The following is a 19,796-nucleotide window of genomic DNA, read 5'->3' as shown; positions in this document are numbered from 1 at the left end:
AAAGGTGGAGAGTGACCGCCGAGAGGCAGCGTCCGGCTGGCTACGGGTGGGTTCCTGAGGCCGTCCGGCCTGGATTTAAATCCGGCTGCGTAGCCTCGGACAGATCAGAAACAAACAGAGCCTCTATTTCTTCTGCAAAAGGAGCAAGGACCGGCCTGCCCGCCGCAGACCTGGCAGCTGGACTGAGCAGGGGCGGTCTCCACGTCGCTCCCCGCCCCTCCCGGCCCCGCCCACTCCCCCACCCCTCCCGCGGCGCTGCTGGCTAAGCTGCTCCGGTGAGTGAGGGTCTAGGAGTCCGGGTCCGGCCGGGGGAGGGGTGGGAACGCCTCGGACTGCGGGACAGAGCGCCCCTGACCGCGGAGATCCGGAGTACGGACCGCCGCCGGGTCGCCGGAACGGCGGGGAGACCCGGATCCCGCGAGACTCTTCCGCCCCACTTCCGGGGCCGCCACTTTCACTTTCTTTTCCGTGGAGGCTGCTCCCCTCCGTCTCCTGACTGACAGGGGCCGCTGCGCCTTGGAGGGAGTTGGGCTGAAATCCCGCGCCCCGGAGGGCGCTTTTCCCCAGCAGGGAAAAGGGGAGGCCCTCCTCGGGGACTCCCAGCGCCGCGGCTGTGCGTCGTCCCTCCCCGCAGCCAGGCCTGTCCCGTTTCCTCTGTTGCCCTTTGCGGGCTTGCCGTGGTGCCCCCTTTCACCTCCCACGCGGGGTCCCGGCCCGTTCCCTACCCCAGGCCCCATCCCCGGTCCTCGGGTAGTGTGATGCTACCCGACTGCCACCGGGGACACCGGGGACACCGAGGCACAAAGAAGGCTTGGGCCGCACCAGAGGTCACCGGCCTGGACTGAGTTGCTCGTGGTCGCCCGTCCTCTAGCGAGTGACCGGGAGGTGGCATTTCCCCGGAGCTGCAGCCCCTGCCTGGGGGGATGGGCACAACCACGCCAGATGGACGAGAAGATCAAGAAAGGTGGGCACAGCCTGGACTGTGAAACTTCGGGAGGGGGGAGGGGCATTAACCCTGTCGTCCCTCTACCCACCTGCCCCTCAGTTTCCTCCCTTGGGGCCTGGTTCGTTCCAGGGGCCTCTTGTCATTCATTTATTTGATGCCCCTGAGGCCTCAGTGGGCCAGCTGTGCTGGGAAGGGTGTAGGGAGCTCCCAGAGGATACAGGAGACCACCCAGGCTGGTGAGGGAGCAGACCTCAAGGGTCATTGCCTTCCCCCTGGCCCCTTCCACCTAGCGCGGGAGAACTTAAGTTAGGTCATGTCACCAACCTGCTCACATACCCTCCTGTGCTCCTTGTTCTTAGAACAAAGCCCAGAGCAGTTGGGTAGCCCACAGGCCTGCTGGCTTCGCTGACTTCTGCCTTCCCCCATTGGGCCCCTTGGTCATTCTGCTTGGAGCCCCACAGGTTTCTGTTCTAATCCAGCCATTGCTTGCCCAAGGCCTTTCCCCTTCCCTTTCTCTGTACCTGGAACACTTTTGCCCAACCAGGTCTTGACATACCCAACTTCTCCTCCTTCACTTCTCAGCTTCAATGTCACCTCCTCCTAGAGGCTTTCCTGATTTCCTTACCCTGTTCATTTCCTTGGCAGCGTGGATCACAATCTGAATCTTTTCCTTTTGTTAAATTTGTTAATTGTCTTCTTACTGGGCTGGGAGGTCCATGAGAAGAGGGACCCTGTTTATCTTATTCACTGTTGAAGACCAGTTTCTGAGACAGTGATTGGCACACAGTAAGAATTCAGTAAATGTTTGTTGTATAAATGAGCGGAAGTATGGGGGGACCTGGGAGTATGAAGGGAAAACAGAACCAAATGAGCAGGGAGGGGGAGTGGGGAGTGGGAATGGGGAGTGACAAAGAAGGCCTCCCAGAGAAAAGGGACTTTTAAGCTGGGTGCTGAAAGATATGTAGGAGTTCACCAGGAAGACAGAGAGGAAGCAGCATGTACAAAGGATCACCTCCTTCCTCACCCCCTTAACCCCAGCTCCTGAAAAATAAACCCTGTGCTAACCTGCTTCCACTGTGGATTTCAGCTGAGGAGGTGGCCCAGAGACTCACCCGAGCAGTGGCTGGCGGGGATGAACAGGTGGCTATGCAGTGTGCCATATGGCTGGCAGAGCAACGGGTGCCCCTGAACGTGCAACTGAAGCCTGAGGTCTCCCTGACACAGGATATCAGGTGAGGAGTACGTAGCTGACCAGGGACTTAGGGCTTCCTGAACCCCAGTGGGCTGTGATATAGCCCGTTAAGTTATTCTTAATGGCAGGTTCTGGTGTCAGGAGACCTAGCTTCAAACCCCAGCTCTGTTACAAATCAACTCTGAGATCTAGGGCAGGTCACTTCACCTCTCAGAGTTTGTTTTTTTCATTTAAAAAATGGGGCAGGGCTTCCCTGGTGGCGCAGTGGTTGAGAGTCCGCCTGCCGATGCAGGGGACACGGGTTCGTGCCCTGGTCCTGGAAGATCCCACATGCCGCGGAGCGGCTGGGCCCGTGAGCCATGGCCGCTGAGCCTGTGCATCTGGAGCCTGTGCTCCACAACGGGAGAGGCCACAAAACAACAGTGAGAGGCCCGCATACCGCAAAAAAATAAATAAATAAATAAAAATAAAAAATGGGGCAATATCAGTAGCTGTTCTTAGAATTGTTAGGAGGTGTATTAGGGTGTTAGGTCTCATATAACAGAAAGAGACATATTAACAGTGGTATCAACAAGTTTGATGGTACACAGTCCAGATGTGGAGGCTCTGCTTCCTGCAGTCCTCAGAGACTCGTGCTTTTGTCTTGTTATGCCATTCATGGCCTCCATTCTGAGGTTCACCTTATGGTCCAAAATGGCTGTTCCAGTTCCAGCCATTGCATCAGCATTCTTGTCAGCAGGAAGGAAGAAGGGAAGAAGGGCACCCCCTCCCACTCTCCTCTTAAGAACAGAGCTCAGAAAGTTGTGCACACTTCTTCCACTTAACTCCCAAGGCCAGAACTTATTCTCACAGCCACACTCAGCTTGAAGGGAGGCTGTGAAATACAGCCAGGTGTTGCACTAGAATTCAAGGCAAGGGTTAACGGATACTGTTAGTCTGCCCCAGGAGGCTTAAACTTGATACTGAAATGCTTAGCGCAGTGCCTGGCACATGTTAATCACTCATTAAACATTGTTTTTTTCCTGCTTTTTTCCTGCTGTGTAGTAAGACAATAGTTTCACAGTTTCTAATTTTCAATGGTGGATCCCATTTGATTTTGTTTTATTGAGATATAATTGACAGACCATATTCAACAATTTAAACAGTTCACCAATTTAAAGTTTATAGTTCAAGGCTTTTAGTATATTCACGGTTGTGCAACCATCACTGTAACCAATTCTAGAACATTTTTTAAGAAACCCTGTAACCGTACTTTTTTTTTTTTTTTTTTTAATTTTTTTGGCTGCTCTGTGCCCTTTGAACCCATGCCCCTTGCAGTGGAAGCTTGGAGTCTCAACCACTGGCCACCAGGGAAGTCCCAAAACCCCATACCTGCTAATAGTCACTCCTTATCTCCCTACCTTTTTTTCCCCAATCCCCCCAACCTTAGGCAAACACTAATTTACTTTCTATCTCTAGCAATTTGCCTATTCTGGAAATTTCATATAAGTGGAGTCATACACTATATAACCTTTTGTGTCTGGCTTCTTTCACTTAGCATCATGTTTTCTAGATTCATCCATGTTGTAGCACGTATCAAAACTTCATTCCTCTTTATGACTGAATAATAATCCGTTGTACGGATATACCATATTTTCTTTATTAATCAGTTGATGGACACCTGGGTTGTTTCTACTTTTTCGGCTAACATGTACAACGCTGCTATGAACATTTGTGCCCAAGTTTTTATATGGACATATTTTTTCCCCAGTTTTTTATGGCTGTGTTGGGTCTTCGTTGCTGTACCTGGGCTTCTCATTGTGGTGGCTTCTTGTGTTGCGGAGCATGGGCTCTAGGCGCGCGGACTTCAGTAGTTGTGGCTCGAAGGCTGTAGAGCTCAGGCTCAGTAGTTGTGGCGCACGGGCTTAGTTGCTCTGCGGCATGTGGGATCTTTCCGGACCAGGGCTCGAACCCGTGTCCCTTGCGTTGGCAGGCGGCTTCTTAACCTCTGCGTCACCAGGGAAGCCCTCCCCAGTTTTACTGAGATATAATTGACATATATAGTTAGTTTAAGGTATTGTGACTTTTATAATAAGAAATATATATTTGTCTTCTTCCTGTTCTTGGTACAGAACTCCTAAAACACTTGGAATTTCTTAAGTGATGAGAATGATAAAGGTGCCTTTTGTTATGTTAGTGAGGTGACTCTTGGACTGCCCCTAGATCACCTAAGTATGGGGGCTGGTCATCAGAGGAACCAATCCTGTGATTAGAGGATTGGAACCTTCAGTCCCATCACCCTGATCTCGGGGGAGAGGAAAAGGGCTGGAGGTTGAATCGATCATCAGTGGCCAATGGATTAATCAATCATGCCCATGTAATGAAGCCTCCATAAACACTCAAAAAGGGTTTGAAGAGCTTCCAGGTTGGAGATTTGGAGAGAATTGCACCCCTTCTCACATACCTTGGCTATGCGTCTCTTCTATCTGGCTGTTATAGGCTTTTATAATAAACCAGTAATATAGAAAGTAAATATTTCTCTGAGTTCTGTGAGCTGCTCTAGCAAAATAATCAAACCCAAGGAGGAGGTCGTTGGAATCCCTAACCTATAACCAGTCAGTCAGAGAACAGGTGACAACTTGGGCTTTCAATTGGTGTGTGAAGTGGTGGGGCAGTCTTGTAGGACTGAGCCCTCAACCTGTGGAAGCTGACGCTGTCTCTGGGTAGAGAGTGCCAGAATTGAGGCCTGCTGCTGTCTGAAAATTGCTTAGTGGTGTGTGGGAAGCCTTCCCCCTCCTCCCCTTTCCACAGGTTGGAAATTGAGCCTCAGAACCATTTTAGGTGTATGACATAATGATTTAATATATGTATGTATTGTGGAATGATTACCACAGTAAGTTTACTTAACATCCATTGCCTCACATAGTGATAAATTATTTTTTCTTGTGATGACAACTTTTAAGATTTACTCTCTTAGCAATTTTCAAATGTATGATACAATATTGTTAACTATGGTCACCATGCTGTACATCACTTCCCCAGAACTTATTTATCTTAAAACAGGAAGTTGTACCTTTTGACCACCTTCACCCCCCTCCCTGCCAACCAGTCTATTCTTTTTCTCTGACATCGGTTTTTTTTAAATCCACAAATAAGTGAGATCATACAGTATTTGTCTTTCTCTGTCTGACTTATTTCACTTAGCATAATGACCTCAAGGCCCATGTTGTTGCAAAGGGAAGGATTTCCTTCTTTTTATGGCTGAATAATATTCCATTGTGTATATATACTGTACATGGAAACAACCTAAGTAACCATGAATGAATAAAGAAAATGTGGTGTATATGTATACAGTGGACACATATTTTCATTTCCCATTCTGTGGGTTGTCTTTTCACTGTATCGATAGTGTCCTTTGAAGCACAAGTTTTTAATTTTGATGAAGGACTGTTTATCTGTTTTCTTTTGTTGTTTGCGCTTTTGACGTCATCTAAGAAACCACTGCCTCATACATGGTCATAAAGGTGTATCCCTATTTATTTTTTTAAGATGTTTATAGTTATAGCTCTTACATTTAAGTCTTTGATCCCTTTTGAGTTAATTTTAGTATATGGTGTGAGGTGCAACCAACTTCATTTTTTTGCTTGTGAATATCTAGTTATCACAGCATTATTTTTTTTTAATTAATTAATTTATTTATTTATTTTTGGTTGCATTGGGTCTTCGTTGCTGCACACAGGCTTTCTCTAGTTGCGGTGAGCGGGGGCTGCTCTTCGTTGCAGTGCATGGGCTTAATTGCGGTGCGCGGGCTTCTCTTTGTGGTACGCAGGCTTCTCATTGCGGTGGCTTCTCTTGTTGCGGAGCACGGGCTCTAGGCTCTAGGCACTTGGGCTTCAGTAGTTGCGGCTCAGTAGTTGTGGCTTGTGGGCTCTAGAGCACAGGCTTAGTAGCTGTGGCACACGAGCGTGTGCTCCGCAACGGGAGAGGCCACAACAGTGAAAGACGCCCGCGTACCACACACACAAAACAACAATAACAAAAAAAACCCATACCACTACACACAGCTTGTTTACATCAGTTATGCTTGTTACTGCCACAGCATAATTTAATTAGCTGTTACATCAATCAATAAAACATGAGTGCTAAAAGAGAATTGTGTCTATGAAAACTAAGTTGATTGCTTTAGAAAGACAAGATAGAGATGAGGCACCAAAAAAAACTGTTATCATTTTAGGGTGGGACAGTTGTAAAAAAATATGGTAAAAATCCAGAAGAGCTCTGTACTCAGATGCTTTGAGAGTGTAAGTTTTTGCTCCACTTTAAAGAAGCTGATACTGGAAGTCATAGACCATGTATAAGGCGTGTGGTTCATACAAAAAGAAACAATCATGGGGAACTCCAGTAGCAGATTTGTACTCAAGAAAAGCCATTGACCTTTTACCTAGAGATTGGCCATTGAATGTGCATTTGTATCCTGTAAGGTAAAATTGTTAAAGTCTGCAGCTGTTTTTGCAGTTCTCTGCTTTAACGATTTTTCTGACTAACTGATCACCACTGATCCTGATGACATTAGATATAAGGGTTCCAACTGTATTTTTCTGTTATTGGTGTTAAGGTTATAGCTTTTAGATTTTGTTTCCTAAGTAAAATTCAGGCTTCTGTGCTTTGCCACTAGGTTGATTCTAAAAATGTAAACCCACTAAAATAGCATTTATAGTATTTTGATTATGGAAATATTACTCAGTATAGAATAAGTAGTGCAGTTGAAACTTTATGCACTTTCATGTTTCAAAACCCCTGTTGCTTGAAGAAGAATGTCTTGAAGGTTAACATCTCGTCCTTCTTTAAATTTCCTTTTACTTTTCTTCCATTCTCCTGCATCAGCCTCAGCTATTCTTTTTTTTTTTTTCTTGTATTTCAAAAACTTTTCACGTGGAGAGGTGGATGGTAAACTTTTGGTGTCTATACATGTCTAAAAATTTCTTATTTCCCTGTTAGTTGGCTGGGTGTTGAAAATCATTATCCTGAGGAATTTTGAGGTATTTTCTGGAGTATTTTTAAAGCAAGTCTCAGATTTTAGTTCATTCATAAGTAATTTGATATGTCTTTAAAAAATGACTTAAAAAAAACCCCTCAATACCATTATTACACCTAAAAAATTAACAATAATTACTTAAAATTCCCTAATACTGTATTTATATTCAACTTCCCTTGATTATCTTGTTAGTGTTTTTTTGGGGGTTTTTTTTGGCCATACCACATGGCTTGCAGGATCTAGTTCCCCAACCAGGGATTAAACCTGGGTCCCCAGAGTCCTGACCACTTGTAACTCCCTCGTTAGTGTTTGTTATAGTTGGTTTGTTCCAGTCAGGAGCCAAACGATATCAAATAGCATTTCTTAATGTTGTCTGAGTCTCTTTTATTCACTTTCTCTATTTTTAGTGCCATTAATTTTTTTGAAGAAACCTGGTCTTTGACCTCCAGAATTCTCCCACATTCTGAGTTTATGAATTGCCTCCTCATGGTGTAATTTAATATCTCTCATTTTCCTTGGGAACTTGTAGTTTGACCTGAAGGTTAGGATAGTAAGGAGTCACTGTTACATTCACAGGAATTCTTCCTCATTTTCTGATTGTTTCTTGCTGTTCTTGCTTTAAGGATGCGGCGTTTTCCCAAATCACTCTGGAGGTTCTAAGTGGGCTTTCCTGTTATTGTTCTGCACCCTAATTTTTCTGTGTCTTGGGATCAGTTCTGTTTTTTTTTGTCTTAGCCCTCCCTTTTCATGCTTTTGGTCTTCCAAAAAAGTTTGAGCATCTTTGAGAAGGTTGGTGTTTAAAACCGCTTTCTGTGGAATAATACTGTTTGGGTTGAAATCCTGCCTCTAACAGTTATTAATTGTTTACTTGGCAGAGCCACTGTAACCTATCTGTGCCTCCTGTTTTCATCTCTAAAATAGGGGTGACAACAGTACCTGCCTCATGTGTTCACTGAGAGGATTACATGAGTTAATACATGTTAAGTGTTTTGAAGAGTCTTGGCATACAGTTAATAACTGTTGTGGTTTGGCTAAGGAGCCAATAATAGCCAATAATAGAAGAGGTTGGAGAGCTTGGGAGGGGCCAGAGCATGGAGGCCCTTGCCATGCCACAGTGAGTTTGGATTTTATTCTGAGAGCCATGTGGAGCCATTGCAGGGGCCTAAGCAGCGAGTTCTGACACAGGAATCACAGGGGAGTGGGAATCCAGGAGCTGGCTGGCGGCTGAGGTTGGACCTGCGGCCCCTTGCCCTCCCCGCAGGCTGTGGGTGAGCGTGGAGGATGCGCAGTTGCACACGGTCACTATCTGGCTCACGGTGCGGCCTGACATGACGGTGGCCTCCCTCAAGGACATGGTGAGTGAGGGGGCACAAGGAAGACGCGTCAGGGCGGAGGTCCCCCTTTTGTCCTGCCCCTCTCTACTCTGCGCCTCCCTCCCCACACTCCCTCTGCATCCTCCCTGCCAGGTGTTCCTGGACTATGGCTTTCCGCCAACCCTGCAGCAGTGGGTGATTGGGCAGCGCTTGGCCCGGGACCAGGAGACCCTGCACTCCCACGGGGTGCGGCGGAACGGGGCCAGTGCCTACCTCTATCTGCTGTCAGCCTGCAACACCTCACTCAACCCTCAGGAGCTGCAGCGGGAGCGGCAGCTGCGGATGCTGGAGGGTGAGGCTCTGCTCCAGAGCGGCATGCACTCTCCTGAGGTTGTAGGGGAGAGGGAGCAGGGAGCAGAGCCCAGGGGCTTTCGTCAGGAACGTGCCTGGAAGACCTTATCCGTAGTGGGGAAGAGAGGACAAAGGACACCCCAGGAAGGAGCCATTTGGGGAACCATTTAGAGAACAGCTGGTCTAGGGGAGAGGGGCTGAGTTCAGTCCCTGCCCTGGCATTTATCAGCTGTGTGACCTCAGGCAAGTCTCTTCTCATCTCTGCTCTTCAGTTTTCTAAATCTGTAAATTGGATATGATAATAGCTAGTTTTTATTCTAAATTTTTTACTTCTTATTCTGAAATATTTCAGACCTACAGAAAAGTTGCAAAATTGTATAAAGAATTGTATAACGAATTCCCATGTGCTTTTCATGTGGATTCCCCAGATATTAACATTTGACTATATTTGTTTTGCTTTATCATTCTCTCAGTATTTATTTATGCATAAGTAATTTTTTGGAACTGTTATGAGAGTAAGTTGCAGACACGTTGTCCCTTTCCCCCAAATACTTGTGTGTATTTCCTTTAAAAAAAAAAAAAGGCTCATTTTCTCACTACATACACCTATCAAACTTAGGAAATTAACATTGATACGGTCCATTGATCTAATGGACAGATCTTGCTCAAATTTTACCAGTTGTCTCACTAATGTCGTTTATAGTGAAAGACCTGGCCCTTGGCCTCCGTGTCTCACAGTCTTTTTCAATCTTTGGTCTCCTGTCTTCCCTTGGCTCTCCTGTTGTTTGAAGAGTCCAGGCCAGTTTTGTTTTTTGTTTTTCTGTCCCATGTGCCCTCATGAATGGATTCAGATTCAGTATTTTGGCAGGACTACCTCAGAAGTGGTGTTCGACCTTCTAGGTGCTACACTTAGGAGCACAGGAGATCAGTTTTCAAACAGGGTTTTTAAGCTGGGAGGCCCCAGGAGCAGTCGTGGGTGGCGGAGGGGCTCTGACCCCTGGGAGCCAGGACACTCGGCCAGGTCTGGACCCACCCGGCAGGACCACCGAGCTGGAGACTCCTCCGGAAGGAGGGAGATAGAAGGGGGCGGGGTAGGGGGGTGGTCAGTGCAGAGCCCGGGGTTCCTGGCTGGCCCAGGGTGTGGATGAAATGGGCTGCAGGGATCCGCCACCCCTGAACCCTCCTCCCCAGATCTGGGCTTCAAGGACCTCACGCTGCAGCCACGGGGCCCCCTGGAACCAGTCCCCCTGAAGCCCGGGGGCCCCCAGGAGCCGGGGCGGGGGCAGAATGACGCCGCGCCAGAGCCCCCGCCGGTAAGCTGCCCAGTGCGCGCCCCTGCGCCCCTGACCTGCCCGTCTCGTCTCCCTGCGCTCACCGCCCCTCTGCCCCCAGGTGGGCTGGCAGTGCCCTGGCTGCACTTTCATCAACAAGCCCACGCGGCCCGGCTGCGAGATGTGCTGCCGGGCGCGGCCCGAGGCCTACCAGGTCCCTGCCTCGTACCAGCCGGACGAGGAGGAGCGAGCGCGTCTGGCCGGTGAGGAGGAGGCGCTGCGCCAGTACCAGCAGGTGGGCGCGGACCCCGGACAGACACCTGCAGACTGGACGGGGGAGGTGTAGGCCAGGAAGGGAGGCACCTCCACATTGCCTCTCCTCCCCCTGTTGCTGCCCCCTCCTGATCACACCACTGGTGGTGACCCTGCACTTGACTGTGACCGGCCTCTCCCTGAGCTCATCCTGTCGCTAGGACCCTGCTCCCCGGCTGTGATGCACATCCAAGCTTATCTGACACCCCCCCCCCCACAGTGGGCTGTGGCGCTGCCCCTGGCTTTGACTTACACTCTCACTGTGCACACGAGAGTACCGGGCTCTGACCCCAACATCCTAGCTGAGACCCTGACCACTCCCCCATCCGCCGCCCCTTTGTCCGCCTGTGACCTCGCTCTTGCTCCACTCAGCCCTGACCTCATTCTGAATCCTACTATTCCTGACCTCCCCTTCCTCCCTGGCTGTGGCCCACCCAGACTTCCTAGGATCTTGGACCTAGCCCTTCACCGCTCCCTGGGAGGTTGACCCAGCCCTCCGTCCTGCTCCTCCCACAGTCCCAACCCCATCATGTTACGCACGCATTGATTACACAGATACCTAACCCTGAGCATTCGCCCATTCTGATCGGATGCTCCCATCCCCCACTTGGACCCAGTCTGCCCTTGTCCCATCCCGGCCATGACCTCACTGCTGGTCCCATCTACAGCTTTGGCCCGGACCCTGTTCTCTCTCCCACCTTGCTCAGCTCCCTCGCTTTATCACCACCTCCCATACCCCTGACCTATTCTGTGGCCTCGACCCGGCTCTGCCTTCACCCCCCTGGCCCTAGCCCTGCCCTGCTTCTTGGCAGAGATGGGAGCCCTGCTACTCCTGACTCCCTGCTCAGACCCTGGCCCCTTCCTTTCCAAACGCCATCGCTCCCTGGCTTGACACTTGGTTGCAGCCTTAACCTGCCAGTGCCTGGCCCGCCTCCTGCCCCACCCCCACCCCACCCCCCCTGTTTCCTCGCCTCCCGCCCCGCCCTGCTCCCGGCCCCTCCCTTCCCAGCATCGCCTGCGCCTAACCTCAGCCTGCCCAGTCCCACCCCCACCGCAGGATTCTGCTTCGCCCCCCCCCCCCACCCTCCCCGCCAGCCGGCAGGTTTGACCCATCCCCTGGTCCTGCGACCTTCTGGCCCGCCCCTGAGACCCTGACCCGCCCCGCGGCCCCACCCCCGTGTGCCCAGCGGAAGCAGCAGCAGCAGGAGGGGAACTACCTGCAGCACGTGCAACTGGATCAGCGGAGCCTGGTGCTGAACACCGAGCCTACCGAGTGTCCCGTATGCTACTCGGTGCTGGCGCCCGGCGAGGCCGTGGTGCTGCGTGAGTGTCTGCACACCTTCTGCAGGTGCGGCCCTGACCCCACCCCCAGCGATGTAGTTGCTCACGGCTGCGCAGTACCCATGGCTGAAAGGGGGTGGGGCGCAGTGCTCTTACAGCTCCTTGGACGCCCACAGAAACCTGCGAGGTAGGCACTCTCTCCCCTTTTTGCAGAGGAGGAATGTGAGGTACAGAGAGGCCAGCAACTTGCTCAAGGCCACACAGCTCAGGCATTCTGTCGCCAGAGCATGCGACCTTCCACACAACCGCCAGGCCCATGTAAGGCCTGGGTTCTGGCCTGGCAGCCCGTGCCAACCCCGCCCTGACCCTCGCTGGTGGACAGTCTGCCCTCTGAGGCTCCACACCTGGCCCTGGGCTGTGGAGAACGTGTCCTTCTTCACAGCACACATTTGATGAGTTTTCCTGGGTGCCAGGGACTGGGCTAGGCCTGGGGATCCAGGAGTGAACAAAAAAGCTCATTTTCCGCCTCCTGAAGCTTACATTCCTGTGGGCAGGCCGATGTTAATCAAATAATCACTGATATAATTGTAAATTGTGCCAAATGCTAAGTACCAGTGGATTATGGTAAAAGTAACAGAGGCCCTGCCCTACAAGAGGTCTGGGAAGCCCCTAGGGAGGCTGCACTTGAGCAGACCAGGGGGTCCAAAGTGGGTATGTGCCTGGCCTGCCTGTGGCAGCAAGGGGTCAGTGTAGCTGGAGCAGAGGGATGGAGGGGGTTAGGGGATGGGGACAGAGAGGTATTAGGGAGGGTGAGTCACCGGGGCTCTCAGGTTTGCTCTGGGTGGGATGGGATGGGAGGCTGCGGGGAGGGACATGGTAGACCCAGGGAGCCCAGTGAGGAGGCTCCTGCAGTCCTGCAGGTGAGGTGATGGGACCTGGGCCGGAGTGATAAGGGTGGCAGTGGGGGGGACAGAAGTGATGGGTTGGTGGAAGGGATCGGAAGGAAGGGAGGTATTGAGAAGAAGCCCGCCTGGGGTCAGGCCTCACCATGTGAGGGCTGGAGTTCTGGGGGCTGGAGTCCTGGGGGATGGGGTTCAGATGACCCCTAACCTCCCCACCCTTTCATACCTCTCCCAGGGAGTGTCTACAGGGCACCATCCGCAACAGCCAGGAGGCTGAGGTTGCCTGCCCCTTCATTGACAACACCTACTCATGCTCGGGCAAGCTGCTGGAGAGGGAGATCCGGGCGGTAAGACCTGGGGGAGGAAGGGGCACACCCCCTGTCCCAGGGAACTGGGCCCTGAGCTGGCAGGTGGGAACTGGTTTGAGAGTCCCAGTCTCAGGCACCGGTCATTTATCAAGAGCTTTTTCCATGTGGGATGCTGGAAGCCCAAGGGATGGGCAGGACAGGAACTAGGGGAAATAGCTAGTAAAGAAAACACCCTTATGAAGAAAAGACAGCAGAGCAGTTAGCAGGGGGGAATTCTGGGGCCAGATGGCCTGGTGACCTCAGGTCAGATACGCAGCCTCTCTGTGCCTCGGTTTTCTCATCTTGGTTGGGGTCAGAGACTTAGTTTCTATTTCAAGCGTTGTGAAGATTATAGTGGAAGACACGTGTAAAGAATTTGGAGTAGTGCTTGATACGTGGTATCAGTTAGCCCTTGTATCAGTTAGCTTCTGCTGTGTAACAGATTACTCCAGACTCAAAACAACCGCCATTTATTTAGCTTATGAATCTTCAGGTTAGCAATTTGGGTTGGGCTTAGCTGGACTGGTGTGATGGTCTTATCTGTGATGGCTGGGATGACAGGGCCTCTTTCCACTTTGGTCTCATCCACCCCAGGCTGGCCAGGGCCTGCTCATGTGCTGGTGTCTCAAGGATCCAAGAGCAGCCAGTGCAGGGGCGCTTTCCAAGGCTGCTCACTTGCTCCTGTCCCTTTGGCCAAAGCAGGTCACATGCTTAAGCCCAGAGTTTGTGTGGGAGGGAACCACCCAAGGGTGTGGAGTTGGGGAAACATGAACAAATAGGGGCCACTCCTCCAGCAACCTTTCACAGGGCTGTATGTGTCTGCATGTGTGTGTTTTCTGTTATTATTAATGTTATTATTATCGAGTTATGCCCCTGACTGCTGGTCATCTTGAACAAGTGCTCTCCCTTCTCTGCGCCTCCATTTACCCATCTGTAAAGTGGACTGTTGGACTTGATCATTGGTTTTTAAACTGCTGGGGAATGGCCTTCCCAGAATTGGGCGTCTTGGAATTCCCAGGCCAACATGGAGGCAGGGCCAGAGGTGGCTGAGGTCCAAATGAGAGACCCCCATCACCGCATATACAAGACCCCGTTTCTCCACATCACTTCTGCCTATTTCCCACGATGCTGCTTCTCCGAACCCCCTAAACTTTACCGAGTATTTCCTGGCACCTAAGGGGTTCTGCCTCAGGGGAAAGAGGGCAGACAGAAGGGGTGGACCTTTGGGAACTCGCAGCCTTTACACTAAGAGAAGCCCCATTTTTAACTGTTGTTTGTGGGGCAGCTGAGAAGGGCAGCTCTGGCTTCCTTACTCTTGCCTGGAGAGGCCCCAAGACATAGATCATTCCATATGTCCTGGCACCCACAGTCGCTGCCCAGAGGCTTTCCCTATAAAACCCACCTCTTCCAAGGGGCATTGTGATGGGGCCAGAGTTCATGCCAAGGAGCTGCAGGGCTCATGCTTCCCTGGAGCCCCTGGACGTTGACCGAAGCCTCGGAGAATAGTCAAGTGTGGCAGAGAAAGAGGAAGGGGCAGGGATCAGCAGAGTAATGCAGTGGAGGTTGTTTTACAAAAAACATGCCTAAACCACAAGAACCAGAACAGAAATCAAAGAGGAAAATCACGCACCGACTCTGCCATCCCAGAGAATCTCTGATGGCATTTTCTCCTGTTTCCTTTGGTGTCTCTGGATAGACATGTTTTTTTTTCTTTTTAAATTAACTATTAAGGTATACCTTGCACACAATAAAATTTGTCCGTTGTAAGGATGCAGTTAGATGAGTTTTGACAAATGTAACTCTTAAGACTATCACTCAGTGAAGATATAGAACATAGGCATGATTTTTACCTCATTGTAACCAGTGTAGGGACAACAGCTTTTGCTATTTTGCTTCAAAACCTTCCTAAAGATTATTATAAATCTCTATGGCATACATCCTGTTTAGTTCTCCTCTCTTAATAATTCCAGTTTCTGGAATTATTAATAATTAATATCAATAATTATTAATTATTATTAATAGTTCCTTCCAGTTTGTAAGGAATGCTTCAGGGAACATTTTGCATGGTGTCTCTTCCTTCTTATGTATTATTTTCTTAGGATAAACTTGTAGAAGTAGAATAAGCCTCAAAGGGTCAGAAAAGTTTGGGATGGTTGAAACATTATTGCCACGTGGCTTTCTCAGAGTGCTGTGTACCAGGATGCTAGTTTAACCACATCTTCCTGGAATTGCTTGTTATTGTCCACTTTTTTCCCTTTTTAAAAGATTGTGGTAAAATATGTATAACATTTACCATTTAACCATTTTTTAAGTGTACAGTTCTGTGGCATTGGGTGTAGCCACATTGCTGTGCAATCATCCATCTCCAGGACTTTTAACCTACTTTTTTTTTTCCTTTTTTTTTTTTGGCTGAGCCATTCGGCTTGCGGAATCGAACCCATGCCCCATGCAGTGGAAGCACAGAGTCCTAACCACTGGACTGCCAGGGAATTCCCTTAACCCACTTTTTGAATGGAGTTTTTAACACTGCTATGTTGGACTTTATGGGTTGGGGGCTTCCTGAGGGATATTTGGTGGCCAGGAGGGCACATTGTCAGGTGTTCTGAACCCAGAGCACCAAGGTTGTGGTCTGCTGGCAGCTCCTGAGCCCTGAAGATTACCAGCGATTTCTGGACCTGGGCATCTCCATTGCAGAAAACCGCAGTGCCTTCAGCTACCACTGCAAGACCCCGGACTGCAAAGGATGGTGCTTCTTTGAGGATGACGTCAACGAGTTCGCCTGCCCTGTGTGTTTCCACATCAACTGCCTGCTTTGCAAGGTGGGGACAGGGACCCACACTGCCCAGTCACTCTGGTCCTGCCAGGAGCTCACTGCCATTCCGAGTTTGTTCTCCTGGGAAGGGAGCTGGGATACTGACCTGGTTGCAATGACTTAGAGCTGTGTGTCAGTGGCCAGGCTTGGCTTGGGCCCTGGTCTGAGCCTAAGCCTTAGACTGAGCCCTGAATCTGGACTGAGCCTCTGAATAATCCTGGCCCCAGACTGAGCCCCGATCCTGGCCTCTGATGAACCCCGATCCCTCACAGACCAACCCCAGCCCTAGCCCCAGACCGAGTGTCAACTCCTGTCCTGAACTGAGCCCTGCCTGACCCTCACCTCAGGCCGTCCCTGCCCTCATCCTCTCAGCAGGTGACCACAGTAGAGACTGGTCTTGGGCGAGTAGGCAGGGCTGAGCCTGCTCGCAGCCCTGCAAGCTCACTCTCAGAGCATTAGGCCTACAGCCAGGGCAGAGCACAGCCGGCGACGAGGGGCTGCGGTTTAGGGATTTCTGTGCCTGTCAGGACTTAAAATAAATAGGTATATATGATTATTATCATATGTGCTGACCCTGGCTTCACCTCCCTGGCCTCAGGGTGTGTGTGGTTTACAAAGGAAGGCTCTGTCACTGACACCACGTAGAAGCATTAAGTGCTTATGTGGATGCCTGCTCCGGCCCTCACCTCTCTAACTCCCTGGGGAACTTTCTCACCTCGAGCCCCTCATCCTGCTGCAGGCCATCCACGAGCAGATGAACTGCAAGGAGTACCAAGACGACCTGGCCCTGCGGGCTCAGAACGATGTGGCTGCCTGGCAGACGACGGAGATGCTGAAGGTGAGGCTGGGTCAAGGCTGAGGGCCGGGGATCTGAGTTTTGGGGAGGGATGGGGGACTTCTCTGAAAGGACTGTGGTTCATCCAGCCCTGGAGGCTTGAGCTCCTGCTGGCATCACTCCCATCCAGAGATGGAACTCAGGACAAGTGGCGAGCAGCAGGGAGTGTCCGGGTGGAGAGAGGAGACTGCAGACGCATGGGAGAGGAGGCTGCATGCAGCCGGGCCTGGGTGGAGCAGCATGGGAGAGTGATTCTGCGACTCAGGGGGGTGGCCGGTTTCTCTCTGCAGTGGGGCGGGCGCCAGGGAGCGGGGCTGGGCCTAAGGTCAGCACCTGCTCTGCTGCAGACCATGCTGCAGCAGGGCGAGGCCATGCACTGCCCACAGTGCCAGATCGTGGTGCAGAAGAAGGATGGCTGTGACTGGATCCGCTGCACTGTCTGCCACACCGAGATCTGCTGGGTCACCAAGGGTCCTCGCTGGGGCCCCGGGGTGAGTCCCCAGGGAGCAGAGGTCTCGGGGTGCTGTGGGAGAGTGCCTGAGAGTAGAGATTGGACAGGTCAGCCCATGGGCCAGTTCTAACCCCACTGCCTGCATTTGTGTAGCTCGTGAACTAAGAACGTTTTTTACATCTTTTAAAGTGGTTGAACATATCAAAAGAAGAATATTTCATGACATGTAAAAATTATATGAAAGCCGAATTCTAGTGTCCACAAGTAAAGTTCTGTGCGAGCGCCGCTCATTCGTTTGCATACTGTCTGTGGCTGCTTTGGCACTACAAAGGCAGAGACCGACTGGCCGGCAAAAACTCAGGGAACTGTCTTGCCCTTTACAGAAATGTTGGCCCAGCCCAGCCCTAGAGGACAGCGACCAAGGGTGCGGGTGGGAGTCGGAGGTAGAGGGGTGGGTCCCTGGCTCTGGCACACACTGACCATGTGGTTAGGCTGTTACTCCCTTCTCTGAGTCACAGCTTCTTCGTCTGTGAAGTGGAGATGATAGCTGGGCCTCAGGTTTATTGTCAGAATCAAATGAAAAAATGCAAGAGCAGTGCTTAGCACGGGGCATCTGTCACATGGTGAGCACGCGCATGGTGGCTCATGGTGGCTGTCGTTGGGAGGAGTGTGCCTGGAATTGGGGCTCGGCGTTATCCGTACAGGCAGACAGTGAGACAGGTGGAGGCTGAAGGAACACACACTCATACCGCCAGTGTGCTGACCCACCCCGAATATGCAAAAATCCATCAAGTCCTCTCTGTCTCCAGACCACAGAATTGAGGCTGCTACGGGAGCCCAGAAAGGCCGCCCAGAAAGGCCTTAACGGCTGCCTCCATCCGGTAGCTGGGGCTGAGAGGGTCATCTTAGCAGGGGGGTGTGCCCGACCCAAGGCCCAGGGTGGGAGTCTGTGCTTTGGGGGTGTGATGGAGTGCATGGCGGAGGGGGAGGGGCCCGCTGTCTTCACTGTCCTGACCTTTTCTCCTCTCCCCGCTCATCCTCTAGGGCCCGGGAGACACCAGCGGGGGCTGCCGCTGCCGGGTGAATGGGTCTCCTTGCCACCCCCGCTGTCAGAACTGCCACTGAGCTGAGGATGGCCTGGTCCGCATGCTGACCCAGTCCCACATCTGCAAGCTGCTGTGGGACAGGGCTGGTGCTTTGGCTCTGATTTCTGGCCTGGGAGATGCCTTTGCGCTTGGCTGAGACAGGGGCCCTGAAGAGGCCAAGGCCTCAGAGCTGTGTGGATGGACTTGTTTGCTGTGGGCATTGCAGAGGCCCTGCCTGAGCTGGCCATTGTCCGCGGCTGTATCTGCCCCAGTGCCTTTGCCCTTCCTCTGGGGCTTGCCAGCTAGACCTTTCATCTCCTCTCTGTGGCTCCCATCTCTGCCTAACCCAGCTTTAAACACAGCCCTGGCCGGAGGCCTTGCTGGATGGAGCCTCAGAGCCCCGTGTGAGTCCACACTTCCCTCATCCACCTCCCTCGTCTGCAGGACGCTGAGCACTCACAGCCTCCCACCTCCCCTGTTGGCTTTCTGGGGGTGACTTTTCTCTGGCTTTGCTGTTGGAGGCCTGGGGCTTCTTAGAATTGCTGCTAATTCTGCTCAGAGCCAAGAGGGAGACCTGGCAGTTTCTAAAGACAGCCCAGCCGGCCCAGCTTCCGTATCTCCCTCTTTGCCGCCTGTGTAAACTAATTAAAATGGTTTCCCAGGAAGGGATGAGTGTGATGTCGTGCGAGGGAGCAAAAGGGTCATGGGCTGTGACTCCACACGGAGACAGGCAGGATCCAAGCTCTCTGGGAATTGCAGCCAAAAGTTGATGTGTTGGCCCCTGTCGGTGTAGAACGAAGGTGCGGCTGAGCACTGGGATACCTGCACTGGACTGAGCACCCCTGCGCCCACTCGAGGGGCAGGATGCTCTGGGTCAACGTTGGCCTGGACAGGCAGCTTGCAGTGTTGAGAGTCCACAAGGCGGGGTCTGCAGGTCAGCGTGGGCTTCAGGGGGAGGGAGGGAGGGGCCGAGGCAGCAGCTACAGGCTGGCAGGAAATTCTTGCTGCAAACTTCTGACCTCTCAGTGGGCACCCAGTATTGGAGAAGAGATATTTCAGGAAGAGGTGAACCTGCAGTTGCGGGTGAGATTGTGATCCTAATTTTTAACATCTCAGACAAGATGGCACAGTATTGGTCCAGTGCTGTTTACTATGCCCACTCCGCTGGTCAGAGATTAATAAAACACGGTTCTGGGCATCCATTCTGTTTTTACCTCATCCTCTGACCCCTCCAACACCCCTCCCACCCCCCACTTTGAAGGCCAGCACACTGTCTGAGCCGGGATGTGGACCATCATTACAACAGGCGGAGGGCGTCTCTGCGACTCAAGGTGTGGCCTCCAGGTTCCAGGAGTTGGGGCATGTCATTGGGGCGGGGCGGAAAGGGCTTATTCTAGACCCTGGAAGGCACCCTGTCGTTGGGTGCCAAGGCTCAAGAGTTGACCCCAGGCTCTGTGAGCAGAGAGGTGAGAGAACGTGAGTGCCTGCCTGCTCTGCATTGGCTGATGAGGGGCACCCCCGCCCCGGGAGCAGGAAAGTCAGGCAGAGCCACGACTGGAGGAAACGGCAAGCTGAGCAGAGCTGCCAGAGCTGTGATGCAGGAGAGCGCGGGGCCCAGGTCAGGGCTAACCGCTTGCTCTCACCGGCTCCTCCCTCCTCCCTCTCCTGCCAGGGCCTGTAGGGG

At 51.7% G+C, this 19,796-nt stretch overlaps 1 protein-coding gene across 2 annotated transcripts; it reads left to right on the top strand.

The window, feature by feature from the left end:
- The first annotated feature begins 207 nt into the window (after positions 1 to 207).
- Positions 208 to 18,777, top strand: RBCK1 (RANBP2-type and C3HC4-type zinc finger containing 1). 2 transcript variants are annotated; one of them, XM_067707735.1, is made up of 13 exons: positions 208 to 275; positions 872 to 964; positions 2,034 to 2,178; positions 8,414 to 8,507; positions 8,619 to 8,817; positions 10,008 to 10,129; positions 10,209 to 10,382; positions 11,587 to 11,867; positions 12,818 to 12,929; positions 15,569 to 15,748; positions 16,481 to 16,579; positions 16,924 to 17,067; positions 18,072 to 18,777. In XM_067707735.1, exons 2-13 carry the CDS (start codon positions 943 to 945, stop codon positions 18,150 to 18,152), a joined length of 1,653 nt encoding a protein of 550 aa, XP_067563836.1. In that variant the 5' UTR covers positions 208 to 275; positions 872 to 942; the 3' UTR covers positions 18,153 to 18,777. The 2 variants fall into 2 exon arrangements, with proteins under 2 accessions (XP_067563836.1, XP_067563837.1); XM_067707736.1 differs by lacking the exon at positions 208 to 275 and having other exon boundaries at positions 297 to 964; positions 11,587 to 11,747.
- Positions 18,778 to 19,796: the final 1,019 nt, after the last annotated feature.

The sequence above is a fragment of the Pseudorca crassidens genome, chromosome 15 (assembly GCF_039906515.1).
Source record: "Pseudorca crassidens isolate mPseCra1 chromosome 15, mPseCra1.hap1, whole genome shotgun sequence".
NCBI classification, from domain to species: domain Eukaryota; kingdom Metazoa; phylum Chordata; class Mammalia; order Artiodactyla; family Delphinidae; genus Pseudorca; species Pseudorca crassidens.
Note: the sequence above shows the minus strand (reverse complement) of the source record. Positions and strands in the feature narration are given on the sequence as shown.

What these genes read in the sequence shown, in the direction of transcription:
- RBCK1 (XM_067707735.1), top strand. Translation starts at nt 943, where the DNA reads ATGGACGAGAAGATCAAGAAAG. An exon ending in GGACGAGAAGATCAAGAAAG is followed by an intron (nt 965 to 2,033) that starts GTGGGCACAGCC and finishes TGTGGATTTCAG; the next exon opens with CTGAGGAGGTGGCCCAGAGA. An exon ending in CGCCCACAGAAACCTGCGAG is followed by an intron (nt 11,868 to 12,817) that starts GTAGGCACTCTC and finishes TACCTCTCCCAG; the next exon opens with GGAGTGTCTACAGGGCACCA.